At 36.9% G+C, this 23,028-nt stretch overlaps 1 protein-coding gene and 1 pseudogene across 6 annotated transcripts in view; both read right to left on the bottom strand.

Annotated features, from left to right (window-relative positions):
* ANO5 (anoctamin 5) overlaps positions 1-17,323 on the bottom strand; it is an 80,508-nt gene extending 63,185 nt beyond the window's left edge. For 3 of the 6 annotated variants that reach the window (XM_016138483.2, XM_036220804.1, XM_036220807.1), the window contains exons 1-3: positions 16,504-17,323; positions 10,324-10,370; positions 1,412-1,462 (exon numbers count right to left, since the gene is read on the bottom strand). In XM_016138483.2, the coding sequence (XP_015993969.2) occupies positions 1,412-1,462; positions 10,324-10,370; positions 16,504-17,308 (903 nt within the window). In that variant the 5' untranslated portion in view covers positions 17,309-17,323. The remainder of the gene's footprint in view (positions 1-1,411; positions 1,463-10,323; positions 10,371-16,503) is intronic. The other 3 variants (XM_036220803.1, XM_036220805.1, XM_036220806.1) reach the window with 2 other exon arrangements.
* LOC118603505 lies at positions 14,686-14,805 on the bottom strand (annotated as a pseudogene).
* Positions 17,324-23,028: the final 5,705 nt, after the last annotated feature.

Genomic DNA, 23,028 nt, shown 5'->3' with positions numbered 1-23,028 from the left:
GTTCCAGATCTTAGAGGGAAGGTTTTTAGTTTTTCACCATTAAGTATAATGTTGACTGAGGGTTTGTCATAGATGGCCTTTATTATGTTAAGGTACTTTCTTTCTACACTGATTTTGTGAAGTATTTTGATCATAAATGGATGCTGTATCTTGTCGAAGGCTTTTTCTGCATCTATTGATATGATCATATGATTCTTATTTTTTAATTTGTTTATATGGTGTATCACAGTAATTGATTTGTTTGTTGAACTATCCCTGTGCCCCAAGGATGAAGCCCACTTGGTCGTGGTATATAATCTTTTTAATATGTTGCTGTATTTGGTTCGCTAGTATCTTATTTAGGACTTTTGCCTCTGTGTTCAAAAGAGATATTGGTCTATAATTTTTTTGTTTGTGTTATCTTACCAGATTTTGGTATCAGGGTAATATTGGCCTCATAAAATGAGTTAGGAAGTACTGCCTCCTCTTCAGTTCCCCTCAGGCTCTGCAGCATTTGGTCTCAGAGGATGTGGGGGGAGGGGCCCTTTTGGTTGGAGAATGGGGGCTGCGGTTCAGCCTCGAGTTTTGCAACCATGGCTGGTAAAATTCAACTGTCATTTCTCTGTCAACTCTACTTCTCTGCTTTCTGCCCTGGTGCCTGGGCACTGCTGCCAGCTGCATGGAGCTTACAGCTCTACCAGGCAGGGCTGTTCAGAAAACCTCCCTCACCTTCTCCCCTCCTCCTCCTCCTACAGGGAGCTCCTGCAGTGAGCTTCGAGAGGTAGCTTCTTTGTTCCCCTAGTCCACTGCCCGACACCCAGGGTTCTGACCTGTGGTGGTTCTTATACGCAGACCCCATGCTCAGATGTGCTGGTGTGAAGTTTGCATGTTTTTTTTGTTGAGTTTTAGATGTTCAGCTTATTGTTGTTTCAAAGGAAGAGATTTGGGGACATCTCTCACTCCGCCATGTTTCTGACATTACCCTCTTACTTGATATTAAAGTTTGATTTGTATAAATTGTACTTCTTCACGATTATTCTTAGGTATGTATTTATGGGTAAGAAAAAATGATGTATGGAGAAATAACGGTGAACTAGTCCTCAGAAACTTGAGTTCTAGTCAAGAATCTACCCTTTAAACATATTGATGATTTTGGTCAGGTCTTTAAACCCCTTAGATCCTTCATTTTCTCATTTGTAAAACCGAGAAATTAAATTGCAAGCAAAGTGCTATGCTTTATGTGACTTTCTCATCAATATGTCTGATGTTACTTTTCCCCCTCATCAGAAGCTGATTTTTTTCCAAAGTAATAAATTCTCAAAAATCATGTATGAGGATCTGAAAAATAACTGAACTCAGAAAGAGAGCATCACCACAAAAAGATACCCCATTTGCGTCCATGCAAGAAAGTACAGTAGTGATTCCTGCTTACCGTTGGTTCTTCATGGATGAGCAAGCTGGTCTCTCTGCTGCCCAGGCTCTGCTAATGGTACCATGGGGAAGACACAACGTTGTTAATAATGCGAGTGGGGAGCATATAACTTTCAACAACAAAAACTCTCAGTTCTCTTTGTAGAAATACTAAACCTGCAATTCAGGGGAACTATGAAATATCTGAAATGGAATGCAAAACTGTGTATATATGTGTATACATGTGTATGTGTATTCATGCACGCATTGGTATATATATATATGTGTGTGTGAAGAGAGAGCTTGGGAGAGAATAAGAATTTCGGAGGTAGCTTTATTAAATCATAAAAAAAAAAAAAACCTGAGACACAGAAATGATTAAGAACTATATTATGGAGAAATAACAGGAAGGTATATATTTAATGGTGTTGACTCCTGAACAAGACCAAAAGGAAGGGCAGAATTAAGTGGCTATTTTAGGTCTTTCAAACATTTGATGAGAATTATTAAAGTGAATACCTTGGAAAATACACTGCCAGAATTCTTAAGGATTTGTACTTATAACCCAAGAAAAAGCCACACATGGATATAAATACACACAAACCACTTGTAATTAAAGCAATAGTGATGCCTCACTTGGTGTATAGTTGATTTTATATCCTCATGGTCCCTAATAGATGGCACTCCACAGCAAACGCTCCTGAGAAACTTCTCAGCAGTTTCCAGTGACAGGTATAGTAGCGTGCTGTGGAGAGGTAGCAGCTAGCAGAAATGACCTGATACACATGCCCAGACTGGGAATTCATTTACTTGTTTCTTGGAAAATCACAGACAATATCTCATTACACCCAGGTGGTGCTGGGCAGGTCAGTTTTGAAAACAGGAGATAAAACGTACACTGGATATATTTTTTAAAAAAGAATTTAAAGGGCACCTTGGAAATACACCCAAAAGTTAAGTCTCAGAATGTGCCACAATAAAGCAGCAATTTATCTGTGTTCTTAAGGAGAACAAGGAAGAGATAACATTGAGCACATATCAATTTTCATATAACAGAATTCAATATAAATTCCGAAAAAGGATAAATGTCATCTATGGTATTAAAGTTATACTAGCCTGTGGGAAGAGCTGTGGGAAAACTGAGTCTATCAGTAAATAAGTGATCAAAATCCTATTTCACTGACACGTGATTCTATCTGCCTGTAGATCTTAAATGAATTCCACTAACTCACCAAAATACATCAGATATAAAATAAATAACATCTTGATCATTCGATTCTAAAATAGTAGCCTCTGACAATAAACTGTGCATCTACATTTCTGCCTTTAACACAATTTATAAATGTATTACTTCATATTATATTGATTCTTCATAACATAATGTTTTCAATTATGCTAGAGAACAGTCAGTTGTTTTAGTTATAGGAGCATACAAAAAATATATATTAAATGGTCCAATAGCAATCACACTAGGAACTTTACAGTTTCCCACTCTAGGAAAAATTAGTTTGCTGTGACTTTCCAATCAAAGGCTGTGGTTATATCTTCAGTTTGCAAAATGTAAAATAAAATAACATAGGTTCCTTCATGCTTTTTGCTGAGTAGTCCATTGTCTCATTTCTCACTGACCTTGGTCTCAGGCAAAAAGAAAATCTGTTCTATTCTCAAACCTACATTTCCCTCTTCAGTGGCCATGACTTTCATGTCTCAAGATGTCTCTTTCTCTGACCCTAATCATAAAGGAATTGAATGAAATGGTGCAAAATGAATGAAATGAGTCACTGGATGAAGGAATGATGCAAACTTCCACTAGTAACAACATGTGACAATATTCAGAAGATCTATAAATCAACATAGAAAAAGAGTAGCCATTCTGAATGCTCTAAACATAAGTAGCAATGATTTGGAGATTGGAATTCAGAAGAAAAAATACTTCTGGACAGGGTTCTTAAAATGGTATTTTAAAGAAGTAATATTGGGGTGGGGGGAAGAAGTAATATTGTAGTGATTAAGAGAGCAAGATTGCCTGGGTTCAGAATCCCAGCACCAACACTTTGTAGATAAAACAATAATCCAATTTATATAGTCTCACTTTATAGACTCCTCATAACCTTTTTTTAATTATGAAAAACTAATTACTTTCTATATGTATACTTGAGCAAGTTAACCTCTCTATGCCGCAATTTTTTTACAATGAGATTAAATAAGATTAACGCATGGGAGGTTCTCAATAAATGTTGGCTTTTTAAAAATTAATTTTTGTTTAATTTCTAGTGGTATCAAATATATTTACCATAACTTTTTAATTCACATGCATTTTCTGGATCTCTAAAATTATATTAATGTTAAACGACGACCTACATTAATTATAAATCAGAGGTAACACTCTAGGATTTAGTCCCTTTAAAGTTTAAGCTATCATGAAAGCACAGAATATCCTTTGACAGTATAAAACAATTGTGAAATAGTGAGCCTGGAATTTCTACATATTCTTCTGTCTTGTAAAAAGGCCCATTCATTATAACTATAAAATTCTAATGGACTAAATTGAATGATTCTAGTCATATCTGCCTCAATCCAAAATCTGAATGGATATTTTGTATTATCAATATGTCTGTCTTCAAAAACCGACTGCAATGTTTTTTTTGTTTGTTTTTTGTCAGCATTTGAGTGTGAATAAAAGAAAATCCAGTAGGCACTGAAGAATGTTAAATAAATTGCATTCATTTCTTTTTTTCCATTTTAAAATAATTATAGATTCACAGGAATTTGCAAAGATAGTACAGAGGGATCTTGTGTATTCTCCACCCAGTTTTCCCCAATGGTTACGTAAGTATAGTACAATGTCAAAATCAGGAAACTGACATGAGGACTATGTGTGGGTGTAGTTCTATGTCATTGTATCACATGTATATTCGAGTAAGAACCAGCCCAATTATGATAAACAGCTATTCCATCGCAAAGATTTTCCTTGTGCTACCCCTTTAAAGTTACATCTACTTTCTTCCCTCTCAACATCCATTACCCCTAGCAACCACTAATTTGTTCTCCATCTCTATAATATTGTCATTTGGATGATGCGGTCTTTTGAGATTTTTTTTTTTCTTCGTTCAGCATAATGCCCTGGAGATTAGGTGTCGTAGGTATCAATTTGTCCTTCCTTTTTATTGGTGGGTAGTATTCCATGGTAGGGCGCCACAGTTTGTTAAACCAGTCACCTACTGTAGGACATTTGGGTTGCTTCCACTTTTGGCTACTACAAAAAAAAGCTGTTGTGAACATTTGTGCACAGGTTTTTGTGTGCATATAAGTTCTCATTTTTGTGTGATAAATGCCTAAAAGTGTGATTACTGAGTCATATGGTGTTATGTTTAATTTTTAAAGAAACTACCCAACAGTTTTCCAGAGTGACTGTACTATTTCACATCCCCATCAGCAATTGTGAGAGATATAGTTTCTCTGCATCCTCACCAACATTTGGTATTGTCACTATTCTACATTTTAGCACTTCTAATAGGAGTATAGTAATCTCACTTTGGTCTTATTTTTTAATTCTCGAATGACCAGTGATATTGAAAATCTTTTCATGTGGTTATTTGCCATCTATATATTCTCTTTAGAGAAATATCTCATGTATTTTGCCCATTTGGTTTGGTTGTTTTTTAATACCACTGGGTTTTACCATTTCTTTATATACCAAAGATATGAGCTGTCAGACACACGATGTGTAAATATTTTCTCCCAGTCTGTGCTTGTCTGTTCTTAACATGATCCTTCACGGAACAAAAGTTCTTAAATTTGATAAAGTCCAATTTATCAAATTTTACTTTTATAAATCATGCTTTTCTATCACGTCTAACAACTCTTCACCAAGACCTAGTTTCTAAAGATTTTCTATTTTTTCTTCAAAAAGGTTTATAATTTTATGGTTTACATTTAAATCTATAATGAACACTGAATTAATTTTTGCAAAAGATGTGAGGTTTAGGTTGAAGTTCATAATCTGGCCTATGGATAGTCAAATGTTCTGGCACTCTTTGTTGAAAAGACTATCCTTCCTTCCACTGAACTGCTTTTGCACATTTGTCCTAAATTGTTTGGCTGTGATTGTGTGGGCTATTTATGCAGTCTCTATACTGTTTCATTAATCTATGTGCCTCTCTCTGCAAATATCACAAAGTCTTGATTAGGCTGCAGCTAAAAAGTAAATCTTTAAATTGGGTAGAGTAATTCCTTCCACTTATCTCTCCTTTTTTTCAAATTGTTTTATCTCATCTACTTCCTTTACATTTCCATGTAAACTTTAGAAAAATCTTTATTTATATAAAGTCTTAATGAGATTTCAATAGGAATTGCATTAACCTATACATCAATTTGGGTTTCCATGGGTTCACTGCTCAGAAATGCAATTAATTTTTGTATGAAATTCATTTCTTAGTTTTGGGTGGGCCATGTTTTTTGTTTTGTTTTTGTTATTGTTTTGGTCTTTGTTTTCCTGGATTTTGAGGGATTTTTCTATTTAAACCATCATGTCATCTGCAAATAATAAAATAAAAAATAGGAAGAGTTCCATTTATTCCTTTCTAATCCATAATCTTTTTATTTTCTTGCCTTATCGCAAAAACTTTCAGTATTATGTTTAATAGGAGTAGTAAGTGAAGACAGCCTTGTCATGTTCCTGTGAGTTGTTAGGCCTTTTTTATAATTCCATTTTGATTTATTGAAACAGTTTTTGAGTATATGTCTTTGTATAGTTTTTTTTTTTTAAATGTGGGTTTTGAGATTATATTTTATGTACATATTATTTATCTCAGCCCACAGTGTGTATGTTTTATCCTTAGCCTCTATGGATATGTTTTAATGTAAACCTCACTTCCCTTTACACACCCAAACCCCTTTGCTTATAAATGTCTTAAAATTTTCTCTGCATATATAGAGAACTGCATCAGATATTGTTAAAATTTTTACTTCAGCTGCCAAATGTAATTTTGAAAATTCAAGAGAAGAAAGTCTATTGTATTTATTCATATTTTTACTCTTTCTGTTTTCTCTTTTTCCTCCTTCCCCATGATACAAAATTCCTTATTTTATCATTTTATTTCTGTTAGGGAACTTCCTTTGGCCAATCTTTTAGGGTAGATGGGTTGGTGAAAATTTTCTTTAGTCTTCCTTCATTTGAAAACGTCTACATTTTTTAATTCATTCTTGAAGGGTATTTTCACTGGCTATAGAATTCTAGATTGGCATTTTTTATTTACTTATTTATTTTTTTAGCTTTTGAAACAATTGTACCACTTCTTTCAGCCTCCATGATTTCTGATGAGAAACCTACTGTCATTTTAATTACTTTACCTTTACGGTTCAGGTGTTTTTTTTCCCCCTCTCTCATTGCTTTCGGAATATTTTTTTCTTGAGTTTTCTGAACTATTTTTAGTTTGAATGATGTGAATTTCTTTGGATTTATACTATTTGTGTTTCTCTCAGCTTCTTGAATGTGTAGGTTCATATCTTTTAACAAATCAAGATATTTCCAGCTACTATTTATTCAAATATTTCTTTAGCCCACTCTCTCCTCTCCTAGGATTAACACAAATGTAAGATCTTCTGTTATAGTCCCTGAGTCTCTGTTCATTTTTTTTTTCATTTTATTTTTCTTCTGTTTAGATTGGATAATTTTTATTTATCTCCAAGTTCAGTGATTCTTTCCTCTATCCATTTCACTCTGCTGTTGAGTTTTTTATTTCAGTTATTCTATTTTTCAATTCTAAAATTTCTAATATGTTCTTCTTTAAAAATTCTATTTTATTTTTGCTGAGACTTTCTATTTTTTTTAATTCATTTCAAGAATGTTCACAATTGCTCACTAAAGCTTTTGTGTGAGAGTTGCTTTAAAATACTAATCAGATAATTCTAACCTCTGCGCCACCTCAGTATTGATATCTGTTGTCTTTTCTCATTCAAATCAATATCCTTCTGGTTCTTGGTATTATATGTGATTTTCTATAGAAATCTAAATTTGTGGGACATTGTGTTATAAAACTCTAGATCTCATTTAAATCTTCTGTTTTAAGCAAGTTTTCTCTGACTTGTGGGGTAAGTGGAGTGATACTTTACTACCCGGTAGTGGTGGAATTCCATGCGCTCCTCTCGGCCTCTGTGAATATGAAGAGATTCACATTGCTTCTGGGTGGGGATGGGGTGGAAGTTCAAGCTTACCTAGGTTTTCACTGATCCCAACCTGGCTGGAAAGGGCAAGGGCACCTCCTTACTGTTCCCTACATGGCTTCCACTGTCAACACAGCAGGAAGGGATATGGAGGTGGCCTCTCTACTTCTAGACAGTGGTGAAACATCTCACTTTCCACCAGACTACTTCTGATACCAACCCAGCAGAAGAGGATTGAACATCTTATTACCACTGATGAGAGTGAAGGTTCAGGTTGCCCACATGTTCTCCATTGACGTCATGCTAATGAGTGTGTGGGAGGGACACATTTTCACCCAGTGGGTATGAAAGACCTGGGTCCCCATTCAGCCTTTTCTGACACTAACTCTATGGGAAGCTGGACACCTTGTTACCACCAGGCAGGGGTGAAAAGTCCAGTCTCCTCAACTGAGCTCGTTTTGAGGGGATGATGGTAGGACCTTCCCCCCACCCCACCCTCGTGGTGTTTGGCTATAAACAGCAGTTACTGACTAGAAGTTTTCTATATTCCTAGGTTACCCCTTCTGTGGTCCTTTAGCTAGAGAGAGTAGCTTATCTTGGTGCTTTACTTGTCTGTGCCAGTTAGCATTTTGCATTACTGGCTCCTCCAGCATCCAGTCTACAATATATAAAGCAGAGAGAAAATTCAGGAAACTAACTTCAGTGCTGTCCCTTAAGTGCCAAGGTTGCTAGCCACTCTGTCTTCTTCTTTCTAACTTTCAGAGTCCTCTTATGTTTATTTTATATATAATGCCCAAGGTTTTTAGTTGTAGTTAGCAGAAGGAACAGAAAAAATTTTGTCTATTCCATCTTTCTGAAAGCAAAAGCTAGTCACTTTTAAATTGATTAATTCAATAATATATTCATTTAATAACTCCAAGCTTTACAGTAATTCTTCTTCTTTGTTTCAGACAGATGCTGCTTTTGCTCCAAGACATTCTACATTAAAAAAGATGTGTTAGCCGTAACTTTAGGTTGAGTCTAAAAGGGAGTTTGGTATGACAGTGCTATACTCCCAGCACTGAATTCGTTTCCCTGTCACCTGTCACTTGTTGCCTTCCTACAAAATTTTTCAAAAATCCAAAATCTATGACATATATTTTAAAAATACTATGGTTGAATTTAACTAAGTAAATTTTTGAACTTGGTAAGCCAAAAGTAAAGCCTTAAAAGTCTGAGCAAACTTGTTTCAAATGAAGATCTATCTGAGGTTAAAGACAAGGAAGCAATAACTATTGCTCTTAAATGTGCAAAGCGATAAGGAACAGCATAAATATGACATGAAGTTGTTTTTCTGTTATAAAAGTTTGAGATATACATAAATATGAAAGATATACACAGAAGCAAAGAATGTGAACTATAATTGAATTTAACTTGAGCAGTACATAAAAAAATTTGTGAAGAGTGTATTATTATGTCAATATGAACAAAATAAAAATGACAATATATTTATTATCATTTAAATTGTGTCACTCAAACTAAATCTTTCCTCAGTATACTCCAAAGACATGAAAACTTTAATTTTCTAAATAATTACCATGATTCACTTACTCAATAAATATGTTCTCTGTGTCACATTACATCTCTTTAGTTGTGGGGACTCTATGACAGTAGTTTTCAAACTTTAATGGCAATAAGGACCATCTAGATACTTTTTTAAAATCATGACTCCTTAACCTTATCCCCAACAGTACTGATTAGTAGTTAGAGGTTGGGCCCAAGAGAGCCTGCATTTTTAAGAACTTCATTTATTCTTAGTGGTCTACAAATTATGCTATAAAAATTACTTGACTAAATTATTTTCATAGGCTTCTCAGTTCTCGTGTTCTTTTTCTCTCAGCATTTTGGTCACTAAGAATTTAAGGAAATCTCACAACTTCTGAGAATCTTAAGTCAACCAGCTTATCTAGCCAATTTTTCCAGGCAACTAGCACACAGCCAACCTATTCTGATAGGTTGTATATCCCAAGGTGAGAATTTCAGTCATTCCTAAAAAAGTATTTTTAAAGATTTTTTATTTTTTTTTTAAATCTGGGTGGACACTCCTAACCCAATTCAAGGACATATACCTCCATGAGTACTGCTCTGGGTCAACTAGAGTCTACTAGAAAAATTATTTTACTTGGCATACTTTCAAAATGCTTATACTCTGTATATAAGAAATCTAAATTGTTAGTATCTTTTTGTAAGTTTTAATAAAATAAGGTCTTTTGTCAAGAAAATTCTGTATTTTTACAAGTAGTATTTAATTTAAATTTTATTAAATACAAGTAGTATTTAATTTTAATTTTATTATTTATTATTTTATTATTTTATTTAATGCTTGAATGCTGGCATAGTCATCAGTAAGCACTAATCACAGACTAATAACTGTAACATAAAAAAGCTGTCATATATTATACCTTCATTATACTAGCAAAGCGTTAAGCCAAACACTATTATTCTGCATATCAAGTCTCAGCATATCTGAGTTTATTCCACAAGAAGCTTCAAATCAAATCTAAGCTTGTGTTTGTTCCCTTATAATGTCTAAAAAGATCCGATATTAAATCTGCCTGAAACATGGAATTTGCTTTACTTACTAAACAATGAATAGGTTAGAGGACAAAACAGAAAGAATGTAATATGAATAAATAAAGTACAAATACCTTAGTATTCATAGGAAGTACATTTCTAACCTAGTCCGATTTTTGTTCTGACTTATAGGAAGCTAATATATATTCAACTTACCTCATTTGCATCAAAAGCATAGTCTGCTTCCCTACCAGTTCTTCCCTCTAAATTAAATAAGAAAGAAAAAAAATGTTTAAATGACCAATTGATCAGAATATGTTAAAAGTCTGCATTTAGATAAAATAGGAATTCAAAAATCAAACCAAAGTTTAAAGAAAAAAATACTGGAAGAAAACACTCATGGTCTTCCTGGAGCTAAATGGTTCACAACGGCCTCCAAAAGAAGTCACCAACTAAGTTAATCTCACCTACTAAGAAATAAATTGAACTCTAATAAATGCAGTTATTAATCCACAGACACAAAACTGCTGAGAGGAAAATATCCAATAGGGATGTCCACTGCTATCTCTTAGTTCTTACCATGTAAGATTTAATATTCTATCAGAGTGTTTTTCTGGAGTTGACCCAAAGTGGTTGCAAGTAAAGCGACTTAAGAATATGACAGAAATTCAAAGCTATCAGATATCATATAAATGGCATTAAGGCTTATCTCATAAGGTTTGTGCAAGCGAATGAGATAAATGAGATAATGCATGTAAAGTACTTCATGCAGTCATAGGCACAGAGAAGGTCAATGAATATTAGTTATTCTTGTTGATATTACTATTATTATTAGGATGTATTCTATTCTTTTGGTAACTATCAAAATTGTTTTAAATTCTTTGGGATAAGTTTTAGAGAGTCTGAATTAAGAGAAAAAAATTTCTTTTGTAGTCAGATCTTTTGGTTATAGGATCTGTTATTTTAAAAGTTAATAGTTGTTATAAGAAAAGCACAAAAACAGACCGTGCCTAAGAGAGGAGGCATCTGAAAAATGCAAAGCAAAGGGCTTGTAGAAATGCCCAACTCAGCCGGTTATAGATTAACCACATCTTATCGAAATAGGACTAGTGTCCAGAAATTCCTTCCCCCTTGTAGCCCCCATCGGAAACTGCCCCCTCCATCCTGAGTCAGGAAGTACATGTAGACCCTCAGACAAGGGAATCACACACCCCATGCATGGAGCTTGCATGGAATAAGCTGTAAGAACTCAAACCGGAACGAACTTGTGCCTTTTGTGCTGTCTAGAGCCACGCGCGCTCCACTGGCCTAATAAACTCTCCTTCCTCTAACAAAGTTGTCTGAGCATCCAAATTCCATCATTGGGTGTTGCTTCCTGCAACATGCCCATTGCTATATCACTTAACATTTCTGAGTGCAGTCCTTCTAATCTATAAGATTAAAAATATAAGTAAAAACTATTTGAAAAATATAAAACATCATATAGTACCACCATGAGTACTGTTTAGATGTATAACTCAAAATACTACATCTCGACCATCTCTCATTGAATTTTTTAATGAAAACTCTTCTAATGAGTAGATAAAGAACTGGATTCTAAGAAATACATGCTTTATCTCTTAAAGTATGGTGCTTGAAAATTGACTTACGGAGACCTTCATTTTTCTTGAGGACAAAAACAGGCACTATTAGGCAGAACTAAACAGAGTTCCAAGTACAGAGCAAACAAGTGAAGTTATAGAGCATTTTATAATTCTAACTTTTAGAAGAGAAAGTTGAAAAACTGCAAGCACTAACCACTCCTTCATCTAGTTTTTTTTGCTGCATTTAACATGTAGTTGAAAAAATATTTTCAAACTATCTGAACTTGATACAAAGTATTTATATGAAAATGGGAAATGGGATGACAGATTTCCTCCAGATTATCTCCAATTAGATTACCTACTACTTCTCTTATGTTTTCATCTTTCAACTTGCTGCTTCCTTTCTTCTAGCTAATTTCTTTCTGGGCTAATTCTTGCTTATTTTTTACATTATATCAGTTTTGACATCCTCCTTCCAGGCCTCACCTGAAACCTTATCTGCCTCCTAGGTGAGCCTCCTAGCTGCTCCCATTCCACCCTGGATATAGCCCTTTCTGGGTACCTAGCCCAATTATACATCCCTCCACAAGGCTGCAAGCTCCCTGAGAGCCAGGTGGAGCATACTTTGTAAACTGCAGCCTTTTGTGAAAAGAAGAAAAGTTAAAGAGGATAGAAGTGCTTCACATACTATGCTCCCTCTCACACATAAATGCTTACTAGCTCTCTCTCACAAACACAATCGGATGCTCACAGGTGCTGTAGACCCAGACACACTTTCACACTCCCAGAGGATAAGGCTATAATAACTATACATAATCACCAAACCCCTGACAAAACAGAGGCCTATCTGAAGAGGCAGGATTTGAAGTCGACAACTTTAAATCAGCTTCTTTTTATTCTTCCAACTTCCTCTAAAATCAATGGAAATGACTATATGAATCCTAATGGACTAGAAATCAGAAATATGAAGGGCTTAATGCCAATCTTCGTGGCAATTCATAAAATATGAGCTAGAAGTAAAACCAACCCAAAGACCGAGCTTTGAGTTTTCACTGAAAGCACATTGCTAAGAATACACACTCCAGCAAATCCAAAGCCCAAAAATAGCACTTGCATTTACCAGATGCTCCGATCAGTTTACACTCTGTCCAGCAGCATAAAATAAAATACGGTTGACCCTTGAACAATGAAGAGATTATGGGCACTGATTCCTCCCAACAGTCGAAAGTCCTCAAAACTCAACTACTAATAGTCTACTTATCGACATTACAATACATATGTAATACATATGTATATTATTGATATTGTATTCATACAATAAAGTAAGCCAGAGGAAAGAAAATGTTATTAAGAAAATCATAAGAAAAATACATTGACAATATCTATTGAAAAACACATTCGCGTATAAGCAGACTCTCACAGTTCAACCCTGTGTTGTTGAAGGGTCAACTGCATATGCGATCAAATATTCACATTACCAAAGGATAGGTGTACATGTAAATCAATTGTTTAACTTTCTCATATTTATTCTTTAAAGGTAATTTAGGAAATACATAACATACTAAATCTAGGCTTACCTGTTTTGATAAATTTACTGTAAGAAATCTGTCTGTATTTTAAAACAGAAATAAAAGTAGCTTCTAAAATTTAACGCTGTGTAACCCAGTAATTTTCATCCTTCTTCAACCATCACTTTTGTTTTCATAGCTGTGTCATTAAACTCCAGGAAGAAACATATATTTAGAACTGAGCTTCCAAAATCCACTGGATTATAATGTTAAAAAATACGTCCTCACTGCACTTTTCGCATAACCCTAGTAATAACAAAGGTCTCAATAATGGGCAGTAAAAGCAACCCAGCAAAACAACTGACATATTGAAAAACATTGAGAAATATGTCATCTGAGTGGCCTGGACCATCCTGCTCCTTAGATGCCACTCTCGCTAATCCACACTACCCTGTTGTGCTTGGATTCTGGATCTATGAACAAAACAGGAAACAGGAATTTGGGCAGGAGGCAGTCATCAGAATCAACCATCAAATACATATGGTATTTCACATCAATATCCTTTCTCTAACCTACATCCAAATCATAGGGAAAGGTTGGATAACAAGAAGGAATATATGAAAATCACAAAGGCCCCTGCTATTTGTAATGGCAACTAGGGAAATTTACTAAAAATCACTCTTTTCAGAGAAAAAAGAAAATTGACATTCTTTTGGGAAAAGTTCTAAAACCTTCCTGGGAAGTATTCAAGCTGTAGTATGACATATGCTCAAGTAATACTAATTTAAGTGGACATTCTAGCAAGCAAAATTATCCTCAGGCTAAATTAGATCATACTTCTAATATCTGAAATGTCAATCTCTGTCATGCTATATTAAAATGTATTTTTTTCATTATCTATAAACAGTTCATATATCACATTTTTTTCTTCTACTCTTTCTTCAATTAAGAATATATTTCTGTACCTTCTCATAGCTTTACTTCAGAAGGACTGATTATAAGGAATTACTGAATGCTTTAAATAAAAAAAAATTCTATTAAGACCTTCAGATTACTGAAATTACAACAAAAAGTAATTCTCAGCAATGGAAGAAACCACTAAATAAGTATAGAAAGGGACTTCTAATTTTATGCATTTGAAAGTCACTAGATTTCTTTTGCAGCACTTAACATCAATCATTTTCCCTAACAAATAAATTTACTGCAAATTTAGCAGAGCCATGAGTCAAAGTTAAGTTTTCAATAGTTTTATTTCCCTGTATCCTCAAATTATTTTTTGACTTAAAAGGGGGGCAGTTGCTTCAAGTGACACCATCAAGAACATACAAAGACAACCCAAGGAATAGGAGAAAATATCTGCAAATCATATATATAGAACTTTTTTAATTAAAAAAAATTTTCTTTTATTTTTTAGGCGAGACAATCTTTGGTTGATCTCACAGATTGCAAGGACCTTATCATCTTACAATCCCATATATATATTTTTATGCCTACAGCACCTGGTCTTCCTAGGTGGTCTCCCATCCAAGTACTAACCAGGCCCAACCTTGCTTAAGCTTTTGCGATCAGATGAGATCAGGCTTGTTCAGGGTAGCATGGCCATAGACTATACAGAGCTCTCATTATGCAATAATAAAAAGACAAATAACCTAATTTTTTTAAATAGGCAAAGGAATTGAAAACACATATATCCACATAAGATATGTGAATGGCTAACAAATATTGGAAAAGATATTTGACACATTAGTCACTGGGGAAAATGCAAATCGAAACCACACTGAGATAATACCTCACAAATGTTAGTGAGGATGTGGACAAATTGGAACTCATACATTGCTGGTGGTAACATAAAATGATACAGACATTTGGAAAATAGTCTGGCAGTTTCTCAAAATGTTCAATACAGAGCTACCATATGATCCAGCAATTCCACGCCTAGATATATATCCAAGAAAAATAAAAACATGTTCATAAAAAAAACTTGTACATGAGTATTCATAGGAGTATTATTCATGATACCAAAAAAGTAGAAATCAAAATGTCCACCAATTGATGAATGAATAAAATACGGTATATCTATACAATGGAACATTATTTGGCAATAAAAAGAATGTTGCACTGACACAAGTTACAACATGGATGAACTTCAAATTCAGTATGCTAAGAGAAAGAAGAAAAGTCAGTTACAAAGGCCACACATTATATGAGTCTGTTTCCATGCAGTGTCCAGAATAGGTAAATCTGTAGACAGTAAATAAATTATTGGTTGCCTATAGCTGAGGGGTAGGGAAGGAGGGTGGGAAGTGACTACTAAGAGGTTTCTCAGATTAAGATTATGGTAATAATCGAAAAACCTTGTAAATATACTAAAAACCATTGACTTGTACACTTCAAATGGGTGACTTTTATATTATGTAAATTATATCTCAATAAAGCTGTTAAGAAAGTGGGGGAAGTTGCAATAATGCATTGCCTTACAATGGGTGCCTAATAAGAGTGACTAGTAAAACTGCTTAGATATTTTATCACTTAAAATTTTGTTTCCATGTTTAGATCTAATACTAAACAAGACGTGATAACAGTCATTGGAGGTCTTGGAGACAGAAAAAATACGTGCGTTTTTAGAAAAATGTGTAGTAAAATAGATCCACAGAATGTAAGTATGTGCAAAGGCCTTAGCAAACAAATATTTAGCAGAGATTTCTCAACATAACTAAATATTCAACGAAAGTTGGCAAAACAGCAACATTCTCAAGTGCGGAAGAATCTCAAGCTGATGGACCTTTGGGTATGCCCCTCCCATAATTAACAAAGATCTCAAAGCTTGAGCAGTAATTGGCGAATAAAGAAAGGCAAGCATTTAAGGGTCATCTTCCTACACATGGGTCCTCTGTCCTGTACTCTAAGCTGGGGCTCTCTGAGGGAGGCTTTCCTCCCAGTGCCTGGGTTCACAGGCCTGGGCACCTCAGCTCACACGCCCATGCGCTCACCTCGCCTCCCAGCATGATTCCACTGCTCCGCCGCACAGAGAGTAGGACCGTGGTCTCACAACCGCAGGGGTTACGGGACAGAGGTCCAGGACTCGTCGGAGCAGCAGTGGAAATCATGAGGCACCGACACCCACCCACCCACACACGGCAGAGTCTGTTAGTCTTGCAGTCCCTGTCTCGCGCATAGCACGCCAGTCTGCTGCGAAGGTCCCTGGGCGCCAGGCTGCCAACGTTCCCCGAGGTCTCTGCGCCCTGGGTGGCGGGGTCCGCGCAAGGAGCCCGACCCTCCCCCCGCGCCTCTCCGCTGGCTCCTACCTTCCTGCCGCACCATTTCCAGGACGTTCGGGTCGCCCATCTTCGCCAGCTCGTTAATGACACTGTGCGACGCGCGGCCAGTTACAGACCACAGCGACGGGCGGGGAGGTCTGGGGCAGATACTGAATCTGACCTTGGGCAACGGGACTTGAGGCTTCAATTCGCTGACCTCCGAGGATATTTTCCTCGCCGGCGTCTCCACCGCATTCGGGCTCTTCAGGCCGCCGGGCTTCTTCTCCAGCGGACGCTCCTGCTCCACCTGCTCGGCGCCCGCGGCCGCCCGCTTCGTGGCCCTCTTCCGGGGGCGCTCCTGGGGCGCCTCCCAGCGCCCTCCCGGGAAGCCGCCCGACTGCTGGTCCGCCGGCCTCCCCGCTGCGTCCTCGACTTCCCCCGGGTCCTTTGCAGCCTCGCTCTTGCGCCGCTTCCCTTTCTTCGCCGCTCGGTGCGTCTTTCCCCGCCTCTCTCTCCTCCCCGCGACCTCAAGCCCCGCGGTCGCCCCGCCCCCGGGACCGCCGGTCCCCTCTTCTCCGCTGGAGCGGTCCGAGTCCCTCGGCTCCTGCTCTGCCGCTTCCTCGGAGCCGGTCTCTTCCTTTCCCTCCGGGGCGCCCGCCGCCACCCGTCCCGCCTCGGAGCCCGCCGGCTCCGTTCTCGACAGGCCTTGCTGGTCCCATTCCGCTGGGACGGACCACGTCCAGGACTCCTGGTTCTCCCCGGCTGCCGCCTCCCCTCTCTCGTTACCCTCCTCCTCCGATCCCCGCTGACCGGCCGGCTGCTCCCTCGGCCAGTTGTCCGAGCCCTCTTCCATCTGCCTAGCCCTCCGCCTTCGGAGGGAACCTCCTCCCAGTTGGGGAGTTATTTTTTGTCGGGTGAGAAGAAGCCCCCTTTCTTAAGGGGACATCTCCCCTTAATGCCAGCGCGTGGACGGGGTGTCCAAGATTCTAGCAGCCCCCTCCATCCTGTGTCTGGCGCGCGGGTAGTCACTTTTCTTCTGGCAAGGCCTGCTTTCTGCACGCTGAACCGGATCTCTGTCTAATACGATTGCGGGGAAAATCATACATATTTTGTCTTGAGTTCGAATTCAGCCTCTGCCCCTTAAAAGTTGGGTAGCTTTGGCCAAGTTTCTGTAAACTTCAGTTTCCTCATCTTTAAAATGATAACAGTAACTACCTATCTCTTAGGGGTGTTGTGAGAAATACAGTATAGAGTGCTGACATAATGTGTTAAAAATTTACTTGCTATAAAAACTAACACATTATTTTGAGCCTTGCTTCACCCCAGTGTCCCAGTGCCTTGAGGTCTTCATCTTCAGTGAATGGTCGCACTCTTTACAGGCTCTGCATTCGTTCTATGATGTTGAGATCCTAACAGCTGCCAACTCCCCAATAAGTGGGAGATATGAAGAATTACTGTCTGATGGGGGAAAAATACATGAGTGTTGATGAATTTAGGGTAAGGTAGAGGTCTAACCCGAGGGACTTGAGAGTACTGAAGACAGAGTGACTTTGAGTTTGAGGCAGAGATTAGATGATTTAAGAATAAAGAGGAGATAACCAAGGAAGACTTGCCTTTTCTTCATTTTCATGCTATCCTATTTTTTCCTTTCTGTTGACTTCGTAAAACTAAGAATTACCTTTTACAGATGAGGAAACAAACCTAGAGAGAAGTGCTTCGATGAAGGTTATGGTCGACAGGAACTGGAAATAACCTTTTCGTTTTTTTTCTATAGATTGTTATCTGTACTCTATAAACCTCTAGGAATACATCAGTTCTGGTCAAGTGATTTGAGACAAGAAATTCCTTACTTGATGTACTTTAGAACTGTGTCTGAAATGTGAGTCAAGCGATAGACTTACATGTATTATAATAAATCGCTAGTTAGAAAGCAAATATTTGGGGTTTTTTTACCTCTTGATTATTAATCATTGCATGATTCTAATAAAATGTTTACAGCATAATTTGTTTCATGTTCTTCCTCTATACGGGGTACTCTGCTAGGTGCTGTGGATATTGTGATTTAACAGATGAGAACAATCTGTGCTTTATGGAAATTAAAAATAAATAATAATGTTATTTTTCTCTGATTTATATAATGACTAGTTTATATTTCTTGATTCTGCCCCGTATTCAAAGTGACATGTGAAAAGGCATTTAATGCTGTTGGTTTTGTACAAAATTAAATGGAATATTTTGATGCTAAATTTGCTGATATTTTGTCAACTTCCTGTAAACTCTGTAAACAAAAGTTGAAGGCTCCCTGTGTTCTTAGGATAAAGGCTATATCTTATCCAAAACTCTTTAGTTCTTGAGAAATTTTCTCCGTATTCTTATCACTGTAATATTTTATCCAGTCAAAAATCTTAGGATTTGTCTATTTCCTACATCACTAGAAGCTGCTGCCTCTTTAGACATAATCTTCAACCATACATTTCCAGAACTATGTTCTAAGTAGTGAATACATGTTATTTTAAAGTAATTGAAAACGTAGTTAAGTACAGTCGTCCCCCTTATCTGCAGTTTTGCTTTCCCTGGTTTCAGTTACCCTCGGTCAACCAAGGCCCAAAAATATTAAGGGGAAAATCACAGCAATAAAAAAATTATAAATTTTAAATTGTGCTGTTTTGAGTTGCATGATGAAATCTCGCGTTGTCTCACCCTAGACGTGAATCTCGTATCCATGCCGTTACTCCCTTAGTAATGGTGGACGTTGATGTATTGCAGTACTTGGGTTCAAGTAACCCTTATTTGACTTAATAATGGTCTCAAAGTGCAAGAGTAGTCATGCTGGCAATTCAGATATACCGAAGAAAAGTGAAAGTCCTCAACCTAATAAGGAAAGAAGAAAATGTGCTGAGGTCATGAAAATCTGTGGTGAGATAGAATCTTCTGTAAAACTGTGAAGAAGGAAAAAGAAATTAATGCCAAGTTTGCTATCCAACCTCAAACTGCAAAAGTATGGCCACAGTGCATGATAAATGCCTTAGTGAAGACAGAAAAGGCCTTACGTTTGTGAGTAGAAATGTGAACACAAAACGTGTTCTGATTGACGGCACTGTGTTATGCCAGAAGCATTGAGCCTGTATGAAGACTTCAGCGAGGGATCTCCGAAAGAGTGACACCAAGCCACTTACTGCAAGTAAGGCATAGTTAAAATAAGGTATTTTGAGAGAGAAAGACCACATTCACATAACTTTACAGTACATTATATTTATTTTATTATTACTGTTGTTAATTGCTTAATGTATCTAATTTACACATTAAACTTTACCACAGTTATGTACATATAAGAAAAAAGATTAAATTCACTGTATCCTGTTTGATACTATCCACCATTTTAGTCATCTATTGCAAGGAGCCCAGGTGTAGGGGAGCGGGTAGTGAAACTACTGTATTGGATTGAGCCAAAAAGTAGTCTATTATAGTGTGCCAAATGATTTCAGCCTTTGTTCCAATGTTATTCAAATCATCTTGTAGTGCCTTTTAAAAATATTTTCCTTTCGTGTCCTATACTAAGGGTGGTATGCAAAAATATGATAATAAGTAATATGACAATAGAAACACAGCTGTAAAGATATAAGTGGTGATGTTTTGGAAACTAAACCATTAACTGACAATTTGAAATACTCATTTGTCAAATGATAAGTAAAAGTATGAATTTGCTATAAGAAAGGCACTTCAGGGCTGTATGTAAAGTGTGAAAGTCTAAGCTGTATGAAAATTAAATGGATATGTTGAGCAATATATGAATACTTTTTTTTATGATAGCAGCCCAATCAAATAGGTGGATTTAACTTTGAAGAGGGCAAGTTCGTGAGCTAGACTCCAGAGGCCAGAAAAGGTCTTAGGAAGTCATCTAATGAATTCTCCCTTCTGGTATTTAAAACAAGGATGTGGCACCTCCAGCATGTGATCTAGATCAGTCTGCTTTCTTGATTTCTCTATATATTAAGGCTTTAACTCCTAGAATAAGTTCCCTTCCTTTGGGCTACTGAGCATTCATTACTTTTTAACCCTAAAATTTTTATCTATTCTATGTTCTTTCAGCATTAGGAATCAACAGTCCCACATTCTATCCTTGGCTCTGTCCCTTAATCAGCTAATCAGCACGATGACCTTGAAAATATGAGTTTACTTCTTTGGGCCCAAGTCCTTCATCTGGGAATATTAAGGCACTTATCTGTTCCACCTATCTCCCAAAGTTGTTGTGAAAATCAAACAAATCATATGCATAAAAGGACTTTAAAAACAATAGAAATGTAACAAGCATGAGAAAGTTTTATTGACTGGCAGAGGTAAAGTTATAGATTTACCAATAGTTAGGGATATTAGTCGTAGATGTTGTTTCCTTCCTTCCCTCCAAATGCTGTTTCAACCATTTCTCTGAAATTTGTAGGCACTTTCTGACTCCATACATGTTCCTCATTCCCCATCCCCTGGTTTCAGAGGAAGGGCCAAAACTCTATTTGCAAAATTTGTCTCTTTGAATCCTGATTTTTTTTTTTTTTTTTATGTCCTGGACCTTCACTGTAAACGCTAGTCCTGTTTATTAGCACTTTCATCACTGCCTACTATCTCACATTCTTCCCTCACTTTATAGGCTGGCCTCTGGAACCAATGTCATCAGAAAAGCCAGTTTAACACTTAGCATTCACGTGTATGCTTGATATTTGCCCATAAAAGTGCCTGCGATGGCACATCTACTCTGCCTTGTAACTAGAAAAATGGCATTGGCTCTCAGACCAAAAGCGAAGGGGAACTATCTCAGCAAAAGGAGCAAGGACGTGTTATTCCCTCCCATGCCTGCTTGCTACAGCAACTGAGGTTAAAAATGACACTTCCCTGCTTGCAATCTGCTAAAGGCTTTACATTATACATAAGGGCAAATCTAAACACCTTTCTTGTCAGTAAGATTGCAAAGTTACATTTATATGATCTGGGTCTGACTAACTACTACTTCCTACCCCTCCCATTATATTCCAGCCATGCCGTCTTGTTGCTTTTCCTTAAACATGATAAGCTCTTTTCCAACATTTTCCCAAGTACCTTGCACTTGCTATTCTCCCCATGAAGATCTTCACAGCTGCTTGATAATTCACTCTCTTGCATCATTCCTTTTTTCTATGGAAATATCACTTCCTTGGAAAGAACTTTCCTGACCACCCTAAGACAACAATATCATATCACTATCCTCTTAATGAGCATTATTTTTCCTCCTAGCTGTTATGTCTAACTTGGTATATTTTCTCACGCATATTTATTTGTATATAAGCTCCATGGAGACCAAGGTTTTGTTTGTTCTCTTCACTGTTGTACTTGCAGCACTTATAATGGTGCCTGACACAGAAAGATCCTCAAAAATATTTGTTGAATGAATAATGTAACCAAGGTCTGTCATCACTTTTCCTATTCCCTAAGTCAGTGGCTGACTCCTCCAAGGTCCCTTGCTGTCTAGCAGCTGGGAGAGTAATTATATTACCCACTTGCATTTTGCCAAGTGCCATTCTGAGGAATAAGTTTCTTTAGATTTAAAAATCATTATATAAAATTTACCTTAAAAAGCTACTAGAATTAACAGGGATAGAGACAGTAAATCAGGACTTTGCTTTACCATCTGAGTACCAATCTTTTGGCTTCTCTTTGAAAATAGATACTGGAACTTTAGTAAGCAGTGGCAGCAACTGGCAGAAAGAGGCAAGCTAGAGCCCAACTGGCTTACTATATTCCTGTAATAACAAGTGTCCTTTAGTGTATAGTATTCATATCTTCTTGTTTAAATGACAGATGCTTAGAATTATTATTTTTCTTTGGCATACACATAAACAAAGGATTTGTTTTTAAACAAACCCATATAGTTTCCACTGGGTGCAGCAAATAAGAATCTGGATCCTGGGCCTTAACATACCCATATTACCATATTTCCCTTTCATCTTTCACAGATAAAGTTTCCCTCAAGGAGTCTATACCCACTGACTCCACATTTCCTTTCCCATCAAAAGTTTTTCTGAACCTTGTCTGTGCCGCTAAAAGTGGTTAAAGATTACCCTACATTTCCCTTTACCAGTCATACATATACACCTAATGCCTCTTTTCAAAGGTTCACTGTGATTATCAAGGCCTGTACCATTCTGAGTCTTCATTCACAATGGAAGTCTCCTTCCATTCTTCAGGAAATATCACATGAAAAGAGAGCATGCAAGTTAAAGTCAGACCATTCTGAATCAGGACGACTTGTCCCACTAGGTTTGAATCCTCACTCAGTCACCTTATGGCTGCACAACCTTGAGCTAGCAGGTTAACTTCTCTAAATCCTAATTCCCTAATATATATAGAAACAATCATATCCACCAAATAGTGTAGTTATAAAAATTAAATAAAAATACTAAGTACTTAGCACATAGTAGACATTAAACGAATGTTAGTTTTCATTTTTCTTTGTATACTTTATTTCTTTGGCTTTTTCATCTTCTTTCAGCAAAGTCTCCCTCGTTATTCTCATTTATTCTTTTTTCCACTAACTATCCCTTCTTT

The sequence above is a fragment of the Rousettus aegyptiacus genome, unplaced genomic scaffold (assembly GCF_014176215.1).
Source record: "Rousettus aegyptiacus isolate mRouAeg1 unplaced genomic scaffold, mRouAeg1.p scaffold_m13_p_5, whole genome shotgun sequence".
NCBI classification, from domain to species: Eukaryota; Metazoa; Chordata; class Mammalia; order Chiroptera; family Pteropodidae; genus Rousettus; species Rousettus aegyptiacus.
The sequence above is the reverse complement of the archived record's forward strand: the minus strand, read 5'-3'. Positions and strand labels throughout refer to the sequence as shown.